At 38.7% G+C, this 21,703-nt stretch overlaps 1 protein-coding gene across 2 annotated transcripts in view; it reads left to right on the plus strand.

Moving 5' to 3' along the window:
* LOC103026874 (CUB and sushi domain-containing protein 1) overlaps window positions 1–21,703 on the plus strand; it is a 602,854-nt gene that overhangs the window by 488,035 nt on the left and 93,116 nt on the right. For both annotated transcript variants that reach the window (XM_049481560.1, XM_049481561.1), the window contains exons 34-36: window positions 5,522–5,725; window positions 8,040–8,164; window positions 12,091–12,187. In XM_049481560.1, the coding sequence (XP_049337517.1) occupies window positions 5,522–5,725; window positions 8,040–8,164; window positions 12,091–12,187 (426 nt within the window). The remainder of the gene's footprint in view (window positions 1–5,521; window positions 5,726–8,039; window positions 8,165–12,090; window positions 12,188–21,703) is intronic.

The following is a 21,703-nucleotide window of genomic DNA, read 5'->3' on the forward strand; positions in this document are numbered from 1 at the left end:
TTTCAGGGTATTGGTGGGTTTGGGAGGTGCGGGAGTTTTAAGGGTTTTGGGGGGTTTTAATAATTTTGGGAGTTTTGGGTGTTTTTTCAGGGTATTGGAGGGTTTGGGAGGTTCGGGTCTGCTGTGCTCATCAGTATGCCAGTGCTGAGCCTCCCGGGGCAACGACCCGAGCGGTTCAGCCAGAGGAGCCGGCAGCTGCAATCACAGTGTCATAACTGGTACACAATAGAGCCAAATGAACGAAGGGGGCCGGGATTTGATATAATTTGTAATGCATTTCTCTCCAAATGAAGTCGAATGGAGGAATGATTTTTCGAGTGTCTCACACGAGGGTGACGGAGGTCAGAGCCTTGCGGGCGATGCTCACGGCGGACCCCGGGGGCGAGTGTCGGCGGGGTGCCATTATAATTTAGTTCCTCCGCGTTTACCCTGCGAAGACCCCCAGGGCGTCAGTACGGCATGGAGCGAATCCTCTTTTTTAACGTCTCGGTTAATTATTTCTCACTCAGTGCTTAATAAACTGAGAGTACAGAGACATTCAGTCAAAGGTTTAGACTGTAAACATTCATTTGACACTGAGTTTGTGTTTCTAAATAGAAGAATAGGAGAACTGAAGAATGCACAGGAGTTACTGTTAGTAAAACCTATTACTTTGGCATTTTTTAAAATCATAATTGCTAATTGTTTTAAAACAGATTTTTTCTAAACTAGTCCCTGGATTTTTTTATGTATCACCTCAGTTTTGGTCTTGTTGCACACTGTACAGTTTGTAGGTAAATATGAAGGTAAATTTCAAAAGTTGTGACATTTTCACTTAAAGCAGAGTCCTTCCTTTAAACATAATTTACGATACCTCAGCAGTATTTGTTCTAATCATTTTACAATGTTAATCAGTTCTGTAGATTTTAGAACTCTTATGAAGATAAGCACACTTTTACCCAGATTGGCCTTTTTTTTTTTGGGGGGGGGGGGGGGCACTACAGCTACATCTATAACAGGTAGGCAATTTTTGACAAATTCTAACTTACTTGATAAATATTCTACAGAGTTTAACAGATTTTTATATATGAATTTAAGCACTGATTGAGTTTAAAGGCCCCTGATCAAGAATTATAACAGGTAATAATGTATAAATGTGACAGAGTGTCTTATTCTGTATTAAACCTACTTCTTAAACATTACAGAGCTATTCCCTAGAAGGCATCATCTTGCCAATTTGTGCTTGAACCCGCATGTTTGCTGTTTTTTCCGGCTTTATTTATTTTAACTCTCGCCGTTTTTGAAGGCTGAAATCTGCTGAAACAGAATAACAAACTAGTTATTTGTTTAATTGCCTAAATACATGTGAAAAGCAAATTGAATTTACAGCCCAATGGCTATCGTAACTCTATCGCTATCCCTGACTGATCTATGTAATGTACAGTAGAGCGCGTCATGCCACCCACTGTAAAAGAAGCCATAAATGAGACATGTGAATTACATGCGCTTTTAAAACTCCCTTTGTCAGCTGCCTCGTAAAAGCGGCTGATCTATTAGGGCTTGTTTCACGGGCAGATTTTTTTGCTGCGCGCGGATAGTGGGCCGTAGCACGCACACTTTGTCTCTTTTTTATCTCTGCGAGCCGTTTTATAGGGTACGGCATAGGATAGGGGAAGGGATGGTGGGGTGTTGTGGCGGTGGTGGGGGTGGGGGGGGGGCGTGAGAAATATTCTCTGACAGTTAGGACAGTTCATTTGGCACATGGAGGCAGCAGAGCGATGGTGCCGAGTCCTCCCGGCCTGCTTCTGCACATCCACAAGCATCAGATGAAAGTCAGACACAAGCAACGGCGGCATCAAAGATGCTGCAGAGCTACGGCATGGAAAAAAAAAGAAAATAAAAAAAAAAATCAGCAGCCAGTAAAATCTCTATACAGTACTGCTGCTCCTGCGTTTGACTTACGCTCAGCATGGAAATGTTCCATTAGTCAACCATTTCTAGGTGCAAAAATTGTATACAGAGGAGAAAAAGTAGTGCATTAATTTTCTTAGAACACTATACTAACTGCTAAACATGGTGGCGGTAGCATTGTGTTCTGAAAAATATCAGGATCCTGTAAAATCTCAATACAGTAGGTGCAAAAATTGTATACAGAGGAGGAAAAGTAGCGCAATTAATCCCTAGAACACTACACTAACTGCTAAACATGGTGGCGGTAGCATCTTGTTCTGAAAAATATCAGGAACCAGTAAGAATATAAACATAAATAAGTCAATGGGGTATAATAATATATATTAGTGCATCTCAAAAAAATAGAATATAATTGAAAAGTTACTTCATTTGAGTAATTTATTTCAAAATGTGAAACTCATAGATATCATATAGGTGTTTTACACACAGAGTGATCTATTTTAAGCGTTTATTTATTTTATTGTTGATAATTATTTAATTAAAACCTCAAAATCAGTGTCTCAGAAAATTAGAATACTATATCAATATACCAATTGGTATTTTTGGCAGTGTGGGCAGTGTGCCAAGTACTGCTGGAAAATGAAATCCGCATCTAGGATAGACATATCATCTGCTGGTGTTGATCCACTGTGTTTTATCATGAAGTCCTAAGTCAGTTACAGCACTTAATGCTTCTTCCCTCTGCTGACAACAACTTTTATGAGGTTGAGGATTTCATTTTCCAGCAGGATTTGGCACTTTGCCAACAGTGCCAAAAGTACCAATTGGTCTTATATAAGATTGTCATTTTCTGAGACACTGATTTTTGGGCTTTCATTGGCTGTAAGTCATAATCATCATAATCATAAACAATAAAAAAAAAAAAAATAAATGCTTAAATAATAAATGCTCTTTGTGTTACAGTATATAGAATTTGACATTTGTCAAAAATGTAATTGCTAAAATAAAGTAACTTCTCATTCTAATATTCTATTTTTTTAGATGCACTAGTGAATATGATTAAAAGAAGCAGCATGTTCAGGGATTGTACCCAATCAAAGTTTGTTGGAAACTAAAATTATTATGGTATTATTTTAACCCTTTCAGACCCTGCATCCATTACAATGGACATCATGTATTTTCTTATTTTTTCTAATGTTTTGTTGCACTGGACACTAATTGAGACATGTTTTTAATCAGAATAGCCAAATTAAAAGTTTATAAGCCAATGAAACAATAGCTTAGCCCCGCCCTTTCTACGGGAAAAAACAGCACTAAAGCCAAAAATAAAAGCGCAAATTTTTTACTAATTGTATGTAATTTAGAACACTTTTCCACGTTTATTTTAGTGTTTAGGAATGGCTTGTGCACAAACAGGTCAATATCAAATCAAATACATTTTTTATTTATTTTATTTATTTATTTTATCCATTTATTTATTTATTTATTTTTAGCCCTGGCACATAATTCAGGTCTAAAAGGGTTAAATGTGGGAATAAATTCACCATCGAACTGATTAGGAGTGTGGACTCAGGTGTTGCAGTTGCCTCGGAGCTCTCCCCCCGGAGATAAAGGTTCTTCCCTCAGCTCTCGGTCGATGTCGGTTCGTTTGAAGGCAGCTGACCCCCGGGGTCTTGTGTTGCGCGGTCAGTGGCAGGTTTCCGTCCAAAACACAGCTTGTGTCAGTTGTGGAGCAATCTCCCGCAGAGGTCGAGTTCCCACAGAACCTTAAAGAAGCATGGAGCCCTTCTCCATCTACACCTGAATGTCTTCAGCCAATACTTAAGACTAAACTATAGATCAAAAGAATAGTGTGCATATCTGTATTGATCGAATCCGATCAATATAAATACACTTTGGACTATTAAAGAAGTATACTGCAAAAAACTAAAAGTGAAATTTTCTCAATTTAAGGCAATACATCTTATTTTCTTCTATGATGAGACTTTTTGTCTTACTAAGCCTTTTGTAAGTGTTAGATTATTTTGCTTATTTTAGGGATAATTACCTTAATCATTCTTACTCAGAATTTGTACCTTATTTTAAGTAATTTGAACTCAAAATAAGCACAATCAAGCAGCAATCAAGTTATTCTGATTCTTGTGTCCAAAAACAGTGATTTTTTGCTTGATTTAGGTGATACTTCACTAATTTTGAGACTTTGCCATTGCTTTTTGTAAAAATCTTACAAAGAAAATTTAGCTTACCCCATTGGCAGATTATTATTATTTTTTTGCTTAATATACATATATTTGTCTTAATTTGCATATATTTTGTCTAGTTTTTGCCAATGGATTTTTTGCAGTGTATACAGAACATGAAAGTGATCCAGGCTGGTAACTCTGATGAAGATAACTTATCCTGTACAACAGAAGAAACTCTCGCTCTTCTATCCCTATACTATTCCATCCTGGCGTGGTCCTGATGAGTGCCCGTTTCATCATCATCATCATCATAACATTTTTGACGGCCTTTGCGGTGACTGCACTTCAGGATACTTTCAAAGATCTTGAAATTCTTCTTTTTGGATTGACTCACCTTCATTTTTATCTTTATTAATATGTGTAGTTCAAGATCCAGTCTTTCTGCTGCGCCTACATTTAATTTACACTTAGCATTGAAAGCTTACAGTCATCAACCTTTTTTGATATATTTTTAGTGTGAATAAAAAAAATAACTATATGTGAGATTAGTTTGGATAGATAATAAATGAAATCATGATTACAAAAAACAAAAAAAAAACAAAATGCAAAACAAAAAGAAAATCTATTTACTTTATAATATTTGTGTGGGAATTTTAAGTCAAGAAAAAGCTTCTTATCTGTGTTTTTAAAGTGTTTATTAGCTCAGTAAAACAACAGCATTACAATAAATTAATATAAACATTGCTGTCTTTTAAAACATCCCCATCCCTTCTCATCTAAGTTTAATAGAGCTATTTCTCAGAGTAGTTCTCATCATTAATCAACAACTGGTTTGATAAATTAAATCTTACTGATGTTAAATCAGGTGAGCTGCTGACGGAACTGAACATAATATGCACATGCTAGCTGAGATGTCTGGAACGTCCAGGAGAAATCGTACAGGCTTACAGGATATAACATACTTACTTAGTTAAAAATGAGAATTCCTAGTTACGTTTTACTGTATGTATGTATGTTTATTTGCATCAGTTTAAATCATACGTGGTCCTTTTTTCAGGTAAACACACTCATATTGCTAAGATAAATAGATTAGTGTAATTTGCTTTGGTGCCTAAAACTGTTGCACAGTACTGGATATATAAATATATGTATTATATGTAATATCATCTTATGATAAGCCAGTATTTTAGGAACTGTGCCCCCTCATGAAAATTGGGTGCATCACACCCCTTTTGTGTGGAAGCACACCCTGGCCTTTTTTCACGTTGATTCATTTTGTATGGGGGTCATTATGTATGGGGGTCTGCCAGCTCTCGCTATCTCTTACAATGACACTGCTGCATGTGAAAAGCACAGTAAATAAAGGAGAGGCGTGCTCTGTAACCGGACGAGGCGCCGCACTGCACGTCTGCAGCGTTTTGATTAGAAATCCATTTGCGTCTGTCTAGCTGTGCCACGCACCAGTGATACCCAGTGCAGCTCCATCCCAGAGCCCAGATACGGCCGGCGCATCGGCTCCGAGTTCTCAGCCGGCTCCATTGTCCGCTTCGAGTGCAGCCCCGGATACCACCTCCAGGGATCTAAAGCTATCAAGTGCCACGCCGTCCCCAACGCCCTGGCACAATGGAACGACAGCATCCCCACCTGCATAGGTAAGCTCCTCTCTCTCTCTCCGTCCCTATGAATAATATTTTATCTTTGTTTATGCTTTTATTCAGAATGTGAACAATCGCAGAGGGCAGGGCTGAACGGCAGGCAGAGGGCTTTTAACTGTTAAGACGCGAGGGTGACATTTCCAGCTTGAGCACTGACCTAACACCGCCCGAGTGCTCAGTGCTTTCGGCCCTAAGCAAGGGACGTAACCTTTACACACTCTGGGGGAGTGTAGAGCGGCTGACCTTGTGCTCTGACTACTCCCCGTGTGGGCTATAAGAAACTGCAGAAACCGCCGAGTGAAGACGTGCCATTTTTCTGTCGTGTGATTCTGTGATTTTGGGTTTATTGACTGTGCAATATCACCCTTACATACAGGGGTTGGACAGTGAAACTGAAACACCTGCTTTTAGACCACAATAATTTAATTCTGCGTGATTTGATCAGCCTTGGTTTTATGTTTTTTTTTTTTGGATAAAATCCGGGTTAGCACCCGAACATCCCTTTCAGACAGCTTCCTCTTACAGCATCCACAGTTAATCCTGTTGGATGTGGTTGCTCCTTCTTGGTGGTATGCTGAGCTGACTCTTGATACATCACAAAGACTTGCTGTCTTGGTCACAGATGCGTCAGCAAGACGTGCACCAACAATTTGTCCTCTTTTGAACTCTGGTATGTTGTGAACCCATAAAGTTGTGTGCATCACAATTTTTTTGAGCAAAACTTTTTGTGCTCTTACCCTGCTAATTGAACCTTCACACTCTTACTGCGCTTACTGGTGCAATAATGTGCAATTAATGAACGTTGACCACCAGGCTGCTCCAATTTAGCCATGAAACCTAAAATCCCACACTAAAATGAGACATGATTCAGTTTCATTGTCCAACCCCTGTACTCTAGAGTTTCATAGGGTCTTGACAGTAGGAAGCTAGAAACCACATTTTTTTCAATTAATATCTGAAATGTGTTCCAGCTCAGCCAATCAGCTCTCCATTTTGCCCCGCCCCTAAACCCATACATCACCCACTGCCTTTCCCAGACTACTCCAGACTATTTTTAAAGAAAATAGTTTATTATTTTTGTTCAGCAAGATTGTATTTATAAACTGGAGTCAGCTTGGTTAAATTAATATCTTACCTTACCCTAATCTCATTTAAAGGTCTGAAAAGAAGAAATTAGGACACGTTAGGAAGACAGGAAGGCCTGTTGTCTCTCTTCCTACTAAACAGGCTTTTTTTTCATTCTTGTTTTGAGGAAGTGTGTAGAAGCCGAGCTCTAATTTAAGTGATTAGTTGCTGTTTGTTTGTTTATTTGTTGTTTGTTTGTGTGTGTGTGTACTGTACTTGTGTATGTACTGCACTGCTGGCTGTATTCTAAGTGTATTTAAAGTGTTCATCATTTTTTTCCCAACTTGCTAAATGCTAAATAGTAATTGGATTTTGCGCTCTGAGGAGGTCACCTTCAGGCTACGTGAGATTGGCCGTGATGCTGGCAGCCTCAGACAACTTGTTTGGGTTTAGTGTTTTGCTTGGGGGCAGGATGGCAGTGTTCACTAGGATGTAAAATGTCAGCCCGCTGGTTACGTTTCTTGGCTTGATGGCGTCTCCTAAGTGGCACGAGTTCTGCCCACAAGTTCTGGTTTGCTTTGCCACTAGCCCCGAGCCCCGAGCCCTGAGGTCTCCCGTTTCTGGACTTTCTAGAGCCCACTTGCTGTCAGTCTGCAGCGACATGCTTTTGGGATCATCTGAAACACTTGCTGATGTGCATTTTTCTTTTTTTTTCTTTTTTTGGTGACTCACTCGTTTTTTATTAAATTTTTAAAATATTCTCACCTCTTGAACTCTCCTGGCACAGATTTGCCCATCGACACTTCCAGTAACTCATGAAATATGCATTGTTCCATATTCATGGAATTAATGAAACTCGAGGGTGCGCTGCTTCCACGTTTTGCTTCCTGGGCTCCAGGCTTTTGCTTTTTTTTATTTCTTTTTTTTTTGAGGATGCTGAGAAGTAAGTAAGATGATATTTTTCCCATGCCTCTATTTATTCATTTATTAATTTACCTTTTTGCCCATAAAGCGTTCAGGGAGGCTGCAGTTTTATGAGGGGGATGTGACGGCTTTAGTTCACGTTGCCCAAGGGCTGCCAAAAACGATTCGGTAGACAAATTGTAGAGTTGTAGAGTTTTAGAGGCTCTAGTAGAGTTGTTGAGTTGTTGAGTTGTAGAGTTGTAGGGTCTCTGTGGCTTTTCTTTTTTTAACCCTTACCTCTGCTCCTTTTCTCCTCCTTTTCTCCTCTTCTCCTCCTCCACAGTTCCATGCAGTGGGAATCTTACAGAAAGACGAGGCACCATCCTCTCCCCCGGCTTCCCTGAGCCCTACGGGAACAGCCTGAACTGCGTCTGGAGAATCTCCGTCACCGAAGGAGCCGGCATCCAGGCAAGTAGCAGAGAGAGAGAGAGAGAGAATAAAAGAGTGAGAGAGAGAGAGAGAGAGAGAGAGTAATACAATGAGATTGAGACAGAAAGAGACATAGACACAGAGATTGTGAGTGAGTGAGAGAAAGAGATTGAGAGTGAAAGAGTAAGACAGAGAGAAAGAGAAAGAGAGTCATCTCTAAACAAATAGTGAAAGAGTGAGACAGAGAGAAAGAGAGAGATTGAGAGAGTGAAACAGAGAGATGGAGAGAGTAAAAAAGCGAGAGTGTGAGAGTAAGAGAATGAGATTGAAACAGAAAGAGACAGACACAGAGATTAAGAGTGAGAGAGAGAGGTTGAGAGAGTGAGGGTGAAAGAGTGAGAGAGAGACAGATAAAGATTGAGAAAGTGAGACAGAAAGAGTAAGAGAGAGAGATTGAGTGAAAAAAGTGACAGAGAGTGAGACTGACAGCGCGAGAGAGAATAAGAGAGTGAGACTGCAAGATTTAGTGAGTGAAAGAGTGAGAATGAGAGAGTACGAGAATAAGATTAAGACAGAGAGAGAGAGAGAGAGAGAGAGAGAGAGAAGGATAGAGAGAGTGAAAGAGTGAGTGTGTGATACAGAGGGCGAGAGAGATTGAAAGAGAGAGAGTGAGACAGGGAGAGAGAGTAAGACAGAAATATATAGAGATAGAATAAGAGAACCAGATTGAGTCAGAGAGAGACACAGACACAGAGATTGAGTGAGTGAGAGTAAAAGAGTGAGACAGAGAGTGAGAGAGAAAGAGAGAGAGAGTGAGACAGAGTGAGAGTGAGAGAGAGAGAGAGAGAGAGAGAGAGAGAGAGAGAGAGAGAGAGAAACGTGCCCGAAACTCATCAGAAGCAATAAAGCCGCGGCCGAGCGACGCGACAGGCTGGAGCACATTTCATCCCGGAGTGGAGCGCCCGGCTGCTGAATTACGCCGGCTAATTTTAGAGTTGTGAAATAGGCTCGGCTGCAGATGGCGGCGCAGTAAATAGCGTGCACATTTTTCAGATGCAGTTGCAGAGAGCAGAGCTTTGGCAGGATCAAACTGTAGTGGCCGGAAAGCCGTATACAACAACAGTGCATCAGCTCACACTGATGAATATCCAGCAGCATCCAAATCCACAGCATGCAACAAAAAAGAAGAATAAGAACAACACTGCTGCCTAGCAGTATATAATTTAGAATACTTTTTTTTCATGTTTATTTTAGTGTTTAGGAATGACTTGTGATATCAAATGATATCAAATCTGAAAGAAATAAATGTTAAGCACAGGCCTCCAATCCAATAGATATTAAACAAAACAATTTACACTGGATAAATTACATTGGATAATTGACAATGTCCTACATGTCATATGTAAACAAATGGTGTAATTTAGCTACCTGTCTAGCGCTCAATGCTAGTAACCAAGGGTGTAGGAACGGGCTTGATATTGGTGGGGGGGACATTTGCTAATATGAACCAAAGCCCACCATATTTCCTAGAACAACATTTGTGGAAATTACTTTTAATCACAAATAATCCCTTTTTTTTCCAAGTAAAGGTGACTTTACAACCTAAACATGTTGTTACTCCACATAACATTTACTGTTGTTAGAAAACATTACGTTCATATTATATACATGACAAGACTTACCAGTTATTACCTAAAATGTAAAATAATATAACATATTTGATTATTATTATTATTATTATTATTATTATTATTATTATTATTATTATTATTATTATAATTATTATTGTTGTTGTTGTTGTTGTTAATATGTATTGGCATTTCAATTCTGTTGTATATTTACATTTTACAAAAAAACGTTGGAAATGTTTTTTTTTTTTTTTTTTTTTCTACTGAGAGCACTTCTTACAATGGAGTCCTTTAAGGAAAAAAAACCCAGCAAGCTGATTGGCTGTTTGTACTAAAAGGTAGAATTTAATTCCTAATCCGGCTCTGTGATTGGCGTTAAGAGATTTTCTATACCCACACCGCGGTCTGTTTCCTCATTAATAGAACAGCTGAGCGGAGTGAAACTATATATATTTTTTGGAAGGACAAATCGACATGTATCTAATACATCTAACATCTCCTACCACCCCACCCCAATACCCTTTGGGTATTTTTGCTTGGGATTCCCATGGGAATGCCATAGAACAGCCTTTATAAAAGATAAATCACCAATATTCAATATAAGACTAGTCTATAATTAATTATAACAGCAATAGAAAACAGATTCCTCTGCAGATTAATGCATGCAGGCCATTAACAGCAATTTGCTGCAATTTCCAAGCAATGGTTAAAAATGATCATCAGTCCTGGTCCTGGGGGGCTAGGGGGGAGTTCTGCACAGTTTGCTGAACACACCTCCTAAAACTTATAATTAGCAAATAAACTGAAATCACTCCTGGACGTCTTCATCCCTCTGGGACCTGAACTGTTGACCCCTGGATTACTCCGCTCACAACACGAGAGTGTTTAATAATTTAACACACTAATAAAGAATGCAGCAAATATAGCATTTAATAGCACAACCCTGCAATGCGATTGGCTGAGAGGTGTTTTTTTATGAGTGCAGCTACAACCAGACGAGCTACATCTGTCTAAATGAATTACAGCGAGCTCATTAAATCTCAAAAAAGCATTAAATTCACTACAATTATCTCAAAACAAACCACTGATTTGATAAGAACCGCTTCACCAAATTAACACCAAACTCACTAGTGTATATAAAAAAACCTGAACACATTTTATTTATTTGTTACTTTAACGCTATCAGACCTGAATTATGTGCCAGTGTTAAAGAAAAATAAATAATAAAAAATATAATAATAATAACAACAATGCTGTTTTCTGTCTACAATGCACACAAAGGAAGACTCTAATATTATAATCTATATTAACATATTAAAATCCACTAAACTGTTTTTTTTATGTCTATTGGATTGGAGGCCTGTGCTTAACATTTATAATTTTTTTTTTTGGTTTGATTTTGATATCTTTATGTTCACAAGCTATCCCTAAACACTAAAATAAACATTAAAAAATGTTCTAAACTGGAAACTACTAGTAAAATATGTTTTTTTTTTCATTTGCCTCTTTGAGTTGGGACTGATTTTTTTATTGGCTTATAAACCTTTGCTTTGGCTCATTTGTAGTCTATTCTGATAAAAAAAAAGAAACAGGTCTCAGTTAGTGTTACTGTATGTGCAACAAAACATTTGAAAAAGTAAGAAAATACATGATGTCCTTGGTATTTGACGAAGGGTTTGAAAGGGTTAAGAGATGCGGTTAGAGATTAGCTTCCACAGATTGCGTCCTCGATGCAAGCGGACAACGTAAGATAGACGGTTTCAGTAAGCAGTCGTACTTTAGATGTTTGCTAGTTTATCAATGCATTGTACCTTGTTAGTTTAACGCTAGCTTCTGTCATTGTAGTGGGAAACACACTCTTTTTTAGTAACTAGTAACCTGTTTAGTCTTGCTTTCCAACTTCTTTTCTATTCCTTTTTCCCCCTTTAATTCATCTTTCTCCCCACCAGCACCCTCCCCTGTATCTAACTCCCAAATCCCTGAAATTGTAAACCCTCTTAACTATAATCAACAAAGACAAAAAAAAACAAGAAAAAAAAATAGCAACAAAAACAGAAACTACTGACTGTTGTAATGTGTAAATAATCAAATAAATAAATAATAAAGTATTAATAGTCCTCCGAAGAGGGGGGTGGTGACAGGCCAAAAAAAAAAAAAAAATAGTAACCTACCGTTTTAGTAACTAGTGGGAGGAGCCTTCTTGGTTTGCTTGCCCTGCTGGAACGGGGTTAATCTTATCATGCTCTGACTCTCACTGTTCTGTAAAAGAAAGTTAAACGATGTTACCTGTGTCATATTCCGAGCGTAGCGCTCAGTTACATTTTATTTCCCTTCCAGATCCAAGTCATGAGCTTCGCCACAGAGCACAACTGGGACTCCTTGGAGATCTACGACGGCGGCGACATGACAGCTCCGAAGCTAGGCAGCTTTTCAGGTGCGTGTGTTCTTCATTAAGCACTTTTTAATGGCTTGTTCCAGTCGTCAGTCCATTAGGCTCACGCCACTCCGGCGGCGCACGGCGGCGCACGGCGACTGCGGCTCGTCTCTGCGTCGTGTCATTCTTCCGAGCTCATTATTTTTTTATATCCCAATAAAACCTCGCCGCCAGTCTCTTCCACTGGTTTTATGCCCTTGAAATTGTGGAAGTAGCAGCGGAGTTGGGAGCGCGCCAAGGCCGCCCCCGCGCCATCCTTTGCACAACAGATGAATGCCCTCGTTTAAAAGTTGGACGAATAGCAGTATCAATTCCGGGGACCTTTTGGGATCCAGTTTGGCAGCTCGCGTTGCTTTCTCTCCGTCCCAATTAATTACAGCAACAAGATTCCCACAACTAAACAGCTGTGTGCGTTTAATTGAAAGGCTGGGTGTTATGACTGCTGCAAACAATGCTGTTAGTGCATGTGTCATTAATTTCATGATGCACATACGGTATTCTGGCGTTAGCTGTTGGTCTGTGCAGCCTGGTGACGAGTGCTAGAATCTTCACACTTCTCTGCAAGATGCCCATCATGTCACTTTTTACTTTTTAAGATTTTCTTTTAAAATGTTAAAAACTTAATAAAAAAATAAAACTCGTTTTAATACACTAGGATTTAAAGGAACAATCCTGGATTTTGAAGTAACGTTGAATGAGCAGGTGACGAATGTTCAAAAAAATGTCCATCATGTCAGTTTTAAGATTTATTTTTTTAAGATGTCCTTTTACTTTTATAATAACCTTTTCTAACTCATAACAGAATGAAGAAAATAAAAATGACTAAACTTTATTAGTTTCATTTGAATTTAAATTGAATATTTTGTTATGTGTATAATGACTACGTCTATTTTCCTTCCACTTCCCAAGGACACACATAGTGAATGAATTGGCTATGCTAACTGGCCCCCAGATGTGAGAGTGTGTTATCTTGCGATGGACAGGCACCCTGTCCGGGGGGAATACCTGCATTGTGCCCAGTGACCCCTGGATGCTCCGAACCCACCGAGACCCTCAGTAGGAAAAAAAATAAGATATGAAAATCTGTTGATACATTATATAACTGAAAAGACATGAAAATTATCTTCAACAAAAAAAAGTTTTAAAAATAATATAGGAAATAATACTCATCTTTGTCTAGATTTTAGCAGAACAATTTTTTTAATATCCTAGATTTTGAAGGAATGAACCTGTTTTAAAGCACAATAATGTGAAGGAATAAAATTGTTTTAAAACACTAGATTTTAAAGGAATAAACTTGTTTTAGTATCTTAGATTTTGAAGAAACAAACTTGTATAAATGCCTTAAATTTTGCAGGAACAAACTCTTTTTAACTATCCTAGATTTTTAAGAAACAAACTTGTTTTAATGTCCTAGATTTTATAGGAACAAAATATTTTAATATACTAGATTATAAAGGAATAAACTTGTTTATATCCAGGATTTTGAAGGAACAAATTATTTTTAATATCCTAGATTTTGAAGGATACATTTTTTTTAATACAATAGCTTTTAAAGGAACTTCCTTGTTTTAATATCCTTGATTTTTGAAGGAAAAATCACGGTTAATATCCTAGATTTTTAAAGAACAGGTTTAAAGGAGCAATGCTGGATTTTGAAGGAAGTTTGAATGAGCTGGTGCTTCAATACATTTGTCAATAAATGGTTGCATGTAATTATTTGCTGCATAAATTGCAAAATAATAAATATTGTAACTGCAGATTAAATAGGAAGTTATTAAAAAAGAGCAGGTTAGTACAGGTGACATAGTGATTTCTTCATAGTGACTTTTCTGAGTGCCAACCACTGACTGTTACAGATAAGGTCATTTAAACCATATTAACTTACCAGGAGCTGCGTTTCCTGGTAAGTTCCTGGAAATACCTGGTCACGGAACTGTGTAAAGTGGATTGATGCACACAGTAATCATACAGCAGCTTCTTGCTCTCTTATCGACAGCATGTGCAGAGCATACCCACAGGTACAGGCTGGTGCATGCTCAAAAAATCATGCAGCGGGTTAAATTCTAAAATTCTGCACTTTCAGAGTAAAAAATAAAGGAAGCAAAGCTTCGTCTGATTTTTACTGTCTTTGTGCAACATTTTTATTTAGTAAATCAACTAAAGAAAACGAAATCGCTCACAGCAGGAGCTCGGCGAGGAGCTGAGAGCCTCCGAACAGGGGTTCAGCTTCATCTTCTCTTTTTTTCTGCTGCTTCTCCCACTGGACAGATTTGTGGCCAGGCCTACAGCAGCACTTTCAACGTGCCTTTCTCCGAACTCGGCCCCAGCGCTCCGAGCGCAGCAGCGAAAGGTCACTCTGCTGGGGAGCACAGGCTGCTCCCGGCTACGTTCAGCCTGGCATGATCTCACACCAGCACAGGCTCCAGCACAGCCTTCTCTCCCTCCAGCCCCGATTCTGCCAGCACACACTCTTTACATCGCCTCGCCCATTCAACACCAACAGCACCCACCATGTACAACACCACCATCAACACCACCACCACTATAACCATCAACACCAACATCACCTACCATGCACAACACCATCATCACCATCAACACCATCATAACCACCATCACCATCAACACCAGCAGCACCATCACTACCACCATCAACACCAACATCACCATCAACACCACCATCACTACCACAACCATCAACACCACCATCACCATCAACACCAGCAGCACCATCACTACCACCATCACCATCAACACCAGCAGCACCATCACTACCACCATCACCATCAACACCACCATCACTACCACAACCATCAACACCACCATCACCATCAACACCACCATCACCATCAACACCACCATCACTACCACAACCATCAACACCACCATCACCATCAACACCACCATCACCATCAACACCAGCAGCACCATCACTACCACCATCAACACCACCATCACCATCAACACCACCATCACCATCAACACCATTATCACCATCACTATCAACACTACCATCACCATCAACACCACCACGGTTCTCTCCGCCACAGCCCAGGAAACGCTCACAAAATGTATAAGAAACAAAAATTTGTTTTAATAATCCATATTTTTAAGAAAACAATCTTATTTTAAAATCTTAGCTTTTGAAGAAACAAACTCGTTTTAAAAACCAAGATTTTAAAGGAACAAACACATTTATTACTCTAGATTCTGAACAAAAACAAACTATTCACCTAGATTTTGCAGGAACAAACTCGTTTCAGTACCCTAGATTTTGAAAAAACAAACTTATTTTAAAATCCTAGATTTTTAAGAAACAATCTTGTTTTAACACCTTCGATTTTGAAGAAATAAATTAGTTTTAATACCAAATAATTTAAAAGAAACAAACAAATTTTAATACTCTAGATTTTAAAGGAACAAACTTGTTTTAGTACCATTGATGTTGAAGAAAAAAAAAATGTTTTACTACCAAAGATTTTAATTGAAACAGACTTGTTTTAATTCCCAAGATTTTTGAGAAAACAAACTTGTTTTAATACCTTGATGTTGAAGAAACAAATGAGTTTTAATACCAAAGATTTTAAAAGAAACAAACTTGTTTTAATGCACTCAGTTTAGAAGAAACATACAACATTAATACTAACATACATATTAATGTTGAAGAAATAAACTTGTTATAATACCCTAGATTTTGAAGATCCAGACTGATTTTGGAGCTGGTGTGAGCCACGTGTTAGCCTGGTGACACCATCGCTTGTGAATTCAGACGTGGAAGCATTAGACGAGATGTTTGGAGGCCTGTTTAAAAACATTCACAAACGTTCAACCCCTCCACTGTCGTCTGTCGCCTGAGCCTTTTCGTCTGGAGCCTCTGCTTTCTCCTCACAATCAGCCGTTTCTTATTCTTCCTCTTGTCACAAATCCATTAGGATAATACCCTTAATTAAACTGTCAGATATGTTTTGTGTTCCTGTCTCCCCTTTCTTTTCATCACACACGATTAATTGCAGCTCATCACGTCCCAATTCAATTACAATTGTGCAAGGGTTTTTTTTTTATTATTTTTTTTTATCCTTTAAAGATATGTTTTTTTAAATTTTATTGTAATTATCTTCCACATTTGGACAGCTTGCTATGATACGTTGACGTTTTCGTGCAAAATGTTATTTTAAGTAAGATGTGTGTTTTTTTTTCTTTCTTCTTTTTTTAAAATACTTTAATACTTTTAGGAATGGCTTGCGATGATATGGACGTATAAAACAACGGTAATGCAATGGTTTCATTAAAGCTGAAGAATATATCAAAGGGCCATTTCAGCTCTAATCCATTATGTAATAGTGCGATTCTTTGCCATGAAGACAGTTTGGAGGAATTGGGCCAATTTCTCTCTCTCTCTCTCTCTCTCTCTCTCTCTCTCTTTCTCTCTCTTTTTTTTTTGCATTAAATGAGTCCAGAATGCATTAGCCTGTTTGGTTATTTTAAATCCCCCCATCTACTTTTTATTAGAGATCTCATAGCCCTCATAGCCAAAGCATTACTATCATCTCATCACTCCATTATACGCAGAGTGTGTTTTGCAGCCAGGACTTTTATATGGAAATTTAGTCTGGTTTCTTGGCCTTTGGTAACATTCACTCCCCTATCTCAAACTGCCGAGTCACCGGACTGCCAGTTCATTGCTATTTTATTTTCCAGCTGTAGCAGATAATTAAGTTGGCGTGCTGCTCTTCAATTCTTCTCCTTATTATTCCTATTTTTTTTAACTCTCCTACATTTCTTTTCTACAACCAACTTCCCAAAATTCCACAGTAGCTGCCAAAGCCAGAAGCAGTTGGCATTTTTCCCAAATGCTCCTGTTTTATGACTTTATGTATTTTCTTTGCTTATACCAAAACCAAAAACACCCTAAAGGTTCTGGTTCCTGGTTCCTGTCTTACACCTTTCACAAGGTGCGTCATGATGCTCGCTGCTACTGTATCTGATGCCAAACATGTTTGTCCCTTACGATGTTCACTATGTCAGATCGATTAAGCAGTTATCTTCGTTTTGTGTTGTATATTTGGGGGACTGGCAACACTACACGTTAGTCACCGACCAATCATCAGCCACGTCCTCACGTGAGTTAAAGCGACTGTGGGCTCCTGGGTTCCTGGGTGACCCAAATGGACATTACGTGTTTTGTGTAACTGTTACTCCAGAGAGAACTTGAGGGATTATTAGATTATTCTTCTGTTTCTCTGGTCCAGAGAACTGCAGGAGCACCGCCCTGCTTTATTTTTCCCATGTTTACTCTCTCTGTCTTCCTATTGGTCAGCGTCAGGGAGCACGTCGCAGAGCAGCATGTCAAACTAGGTGATAAAATACAATGGTCTGAAAAAAAAGGTCTGTTTTCAGGTAAATTTCTGACATGTTCCTTGCTTATCTTGGCAACAGAAAACACAGATGCACCCCTGACTGATTATAAACCTGACAACAGTCAACCGTGAAACGTTCATTGCTAGCTTTGCATTGCAGGCAATGGCATTTTTAAGGCAATTGGTTTTTTAATTCTTTTAAGTAAATGCAACTTATCCGGGCTTACAGTGTTGGTTCTACATGTTTATAAATATGTATAGCCATGTTTATAATGCTTATCGAATGCATTAATAATAATAATAATAATAATAATGCGTATTGAGTATGTTCATAGACAGTCTAATAGACATGACATTCGTAGAAAGTGTTACCGAATCTAAAATCTCGTTGGTCATTTTTGGTCGTTGCGAGTCTGATTATTCTTTAGTGTGTTTATCAAATATTGGTCAAATTCCAATTTCCAATTTCACCAAACCGTCTAGTGAAGAATCACTAGTGGAATTTGTGGATTCTGAGTGAAATTGAGCCGAGCAGTTTGCTTATGCTTCTGTTTTCATGCCAAGCTGTTTGGCCGAGCGTGAGATCAGCGAAGTGCCAGCTGCGTGATGGACAACAGAACACAACAGAAAAAAAAAAAATAAATAAAAAAAGGCTCTTAATTGTTCTTTTAAGGCCTTTTTTTTCTCACGGATACTCCTCATCACAGCCTCTGTTTATCAGAAATTTACTGTAAAGCCTTTCGAGGAATTATTGACTACAGAGGACGAATGCTCCTCATGAACTCAGCAAAGGACCGCCCCCTCTCTAAAGCCTGCACCGCTAATAGAGGTACAGTTGTGGTCAAAAGTTTACATACACTTGTAAAAAAACATAATGTTATGGCTGTCTTGAGTTTTCAATAAGTTCTACAACTCTTATTTTTCTGTGATAGAGTGATCGGAACACATACATGTTTGTCACAAAAAACAGTCATAAAATTTGGTTCTTTCATAAATTTATTATGGGTCTGCTGAAAATGTCACCAAATCTGCTGGGTCAAAAATATACATACAGCAACAAAATTTGTCAATTTTGGTGATGTAGCGAGTTGTGTCAATCAAATTAGCTTCATGTCATGGCCTCTTCACTTCTTGTAAGTGATTCTGATTGACTACAGCTGTTGACTTCTCATGAGCCCATTTAAATAGGGCTCATTTGACCCAGTGATTAGACTCAGCTACAAAAGCTACAATGGGAAAGTCAAAGGAACTCAGTGTGGATCTGAAAAAGCGAATTATTGACTTGAACAAGTCAGGGAAGTCACTTGGAGCCATTTCAAAGCAGCTACAGGTCCCAAGAGCAACTGTGCAGACAATTATACGCAAGTATAAAGTGCATGGAACAGTTGTGTCACTGCCACGATCAGGAAGAAAACGCAAGCTATCACATGCTGCCGAGAGGAGATTGGTCAGGATGGTCAAGAGTCAACCAAGAATCACCAAGAAGCAGGTCTGCAAGGATTTGGAAGCTGATGGAACACAGGTGTCAGTCTCCACAGTCAAGCGTGTTTTACATCGCCATGGACTGAGAGGCTGCCGTGCAAGAAAGAAGCCCTTGCTCCAGAAAAGGCACCTTAAGACTCGGCTGAAGTTTGCTGCTGATCACATGGACAAAGATAAAACCTTCTGGAGGAAAGTTCTCTGGTCAGACGAAACAAAAATTGAGCTGTTTGGCCACAACACCCAGCAATATGTTTGGAGGAGAAAAGGTGAGGCCTTTAATCCCAGGAACACCATGCCTACTGTCAAGCATGGTGGTGGTAGTATTATGCTCTGGGGATGTTTTGCTGCCAGTGGAACTGGTTCTTTGCAGAAAGTAAATGGGATAATGAAGAAGGAGGATTACCTCCAAATTCTGCAGGAAAACTTAAAACCATCAGCCCGAAGGTTGGGTCTTGGGCGCAGTTGGGTGTTCCAACAAGACAATGACCCAAAACACACATCAAAAGTGGTAAAGGAATGGCTAAACCAGGCTAGAATTAAGGTTTTAGAATGGCCTTCCCAAAGTCCTGACTTAAACCCCATTGAGAACATGTGGACAGTGCTAAAGAAACGGGTTCATGCAAGAAAACCATCACATTTAGCTGAACTGCACCAATTCTGTCAAGAAGAGTGGTCAAACATTCGACCTGAAGCTTGCCAGGAGCTTGTGGATGGCTACCAAAAGCGCCTAGTTGCCGTGAAAATGGCCAAGGGACATGTAACCAAATACTAATGTTGCTGTATGTATATTTTTGACCCAGCAGATTTGGTGACATTTTCAGCAGACCCATAATAAATTTATGAAAGAACCAAATTTTATGACTGTTTTTTGTGACAAACATGTATGTGTTCCGATCACTCTATCACAGAAAAATAAGAGTTGTAGAACTTATTGAAAACTCAAGACAGCCATAACATTATGTTTTTTTACAAGTGTATGTAAACTTTTGACCACAACTGTATTTCCTTAGAGGTATTTCCTTGTCATAACAATTGCTGCTGGCATCTAATGTAACGTGCAGCGCTAGATGTACCATATTCAATCCAGCAAAATCTATTTAGGCTCATCGGGCTCTCATCTGACAGGCCTAAGAAAAGCGGCAGATTGCTGTCTGGCTAATGGAAATGAGGGAGTGCTGAATAGCCGGACACTGGACCAGCTCTAAGGGGCTGTCAGACCTCATCCAGAAATTATTAGTCAAGTCATTCAAGCGCAAAGGAGCATTTTTCAGGCTTCAGTCATCAGCGTAATGCACTGGGACTAATACATGCCTAGTACTGCATGAGTCACACTGCCTCACACTCGTACCAATAGTATGAAACACATGTCACATATAGGCATACGGGCGATACGGCTCTAAAAATAATATCACAATATTTCATGTCATTTTTGCGATAACGGTACTCTTGATAGCGATATGAATGATTTCAAGAATACACTACTGTACATTACCAGTCAAAATACTGGAAACACCTTAAATTCAGTGTTTTTCCTTATTTTTTTTTTTTTTTAATGTTCTGGCATTGTAGACTAACATTTATCGTCACTGTCCAATAAAGTATAAGTATCTCAAAAAAAAAAAAAAGTTTACAGGACTGAAATAAAACCTTCTAAAAGTCTTTTAAAATTAAATTATATGTAAAAAGAGTTTTTTAGGAATTTCTATTGGCCCATTCATTAAGAAATTTTGACAGTGCAAAGAAGAGTGTGAATTTGAAAAAAAAAAAAAATACAAACTGGAGATACATGTTTTTCATTGGACAGCAACACATATATAGTGTTTTTTTAATTATTCATCAAACAAAAAAAAATGTTAAACAATCCAGAATAAGTTTTATATTTGACTTTCTTCAAACTAGGCACCTTTTGCTTAGATTATCAGTTTTGCACATCTCTGCTGGATTTTCTCACACAGCTTTATTATTATTTGTTTAGTTAAGCTTTCAGGTAACAGCTGTGCTGCTGAACTCGTCAAGAGTTCATTGAACTTGAATTTCTTGTCTCTTAATAAAGTGTTTGAGAGCATCCGTTGTAAAGTTCCAACAAAGAGCTGTATTGGCTTATTATTGGATTGTTATTACTTTGACAAAATACATGGAGAAACAGCATCAGGCATATTTATTTTTCTTGATAATCACTGATATAGTGAGCTGGGAATACAATCTTTTGTTGTTCATTTTTCTTTACATATTTCCTGTAATTTGCATTAGGAATGGAGTGTTTGAAGTGTACCTGAATTCCCATAAGGACATCAGTAGAAGAAATAAGGGTGGGATGGGGGGAGTGGGGCGAATAGAGAAATAGAGAAAGGGAAGCCTTTGGGGAGACTGATATGTTTGTTTCTGGCGAATGCTAATAATTGCTCATGTTCCAGCTAGCACAGGCCCACCGAAGACTGAATTACAGCTTTCTTTTGAAAGAAAGAAGGTTGCCAGGCAATATTATAAATGACGGTATTTGCGTTGAACACATGCCCACGTGTTATATAATGCCAGAGGCATGCAAATGCCTACATGTGAGATTTATTAAGGCATGGAGCTCGACACAGAGACAGCTTCACAAATATGAAGGGGTTGATCACAGCACAGACAAATAAACAATCTCAGCTGTTTCCATGCAACGTGATTGTGCGTT

The sequence above is a fragment of the Astyanax mexicanus genome, chromosome 7 (assembly GCF_023375975.1).
Source record: "Astyanax mexicanus isolate ESR-SI-001 chromosome 7, AstMex3_surface, whole genome shotgun sequence".
Lineage (NCBI taxonomy): Eukaryota > Metazoa > Chordata > Actinopteri > Characiformes > Acestrorhamphidae > Astyanax > Astyanax mexicanus.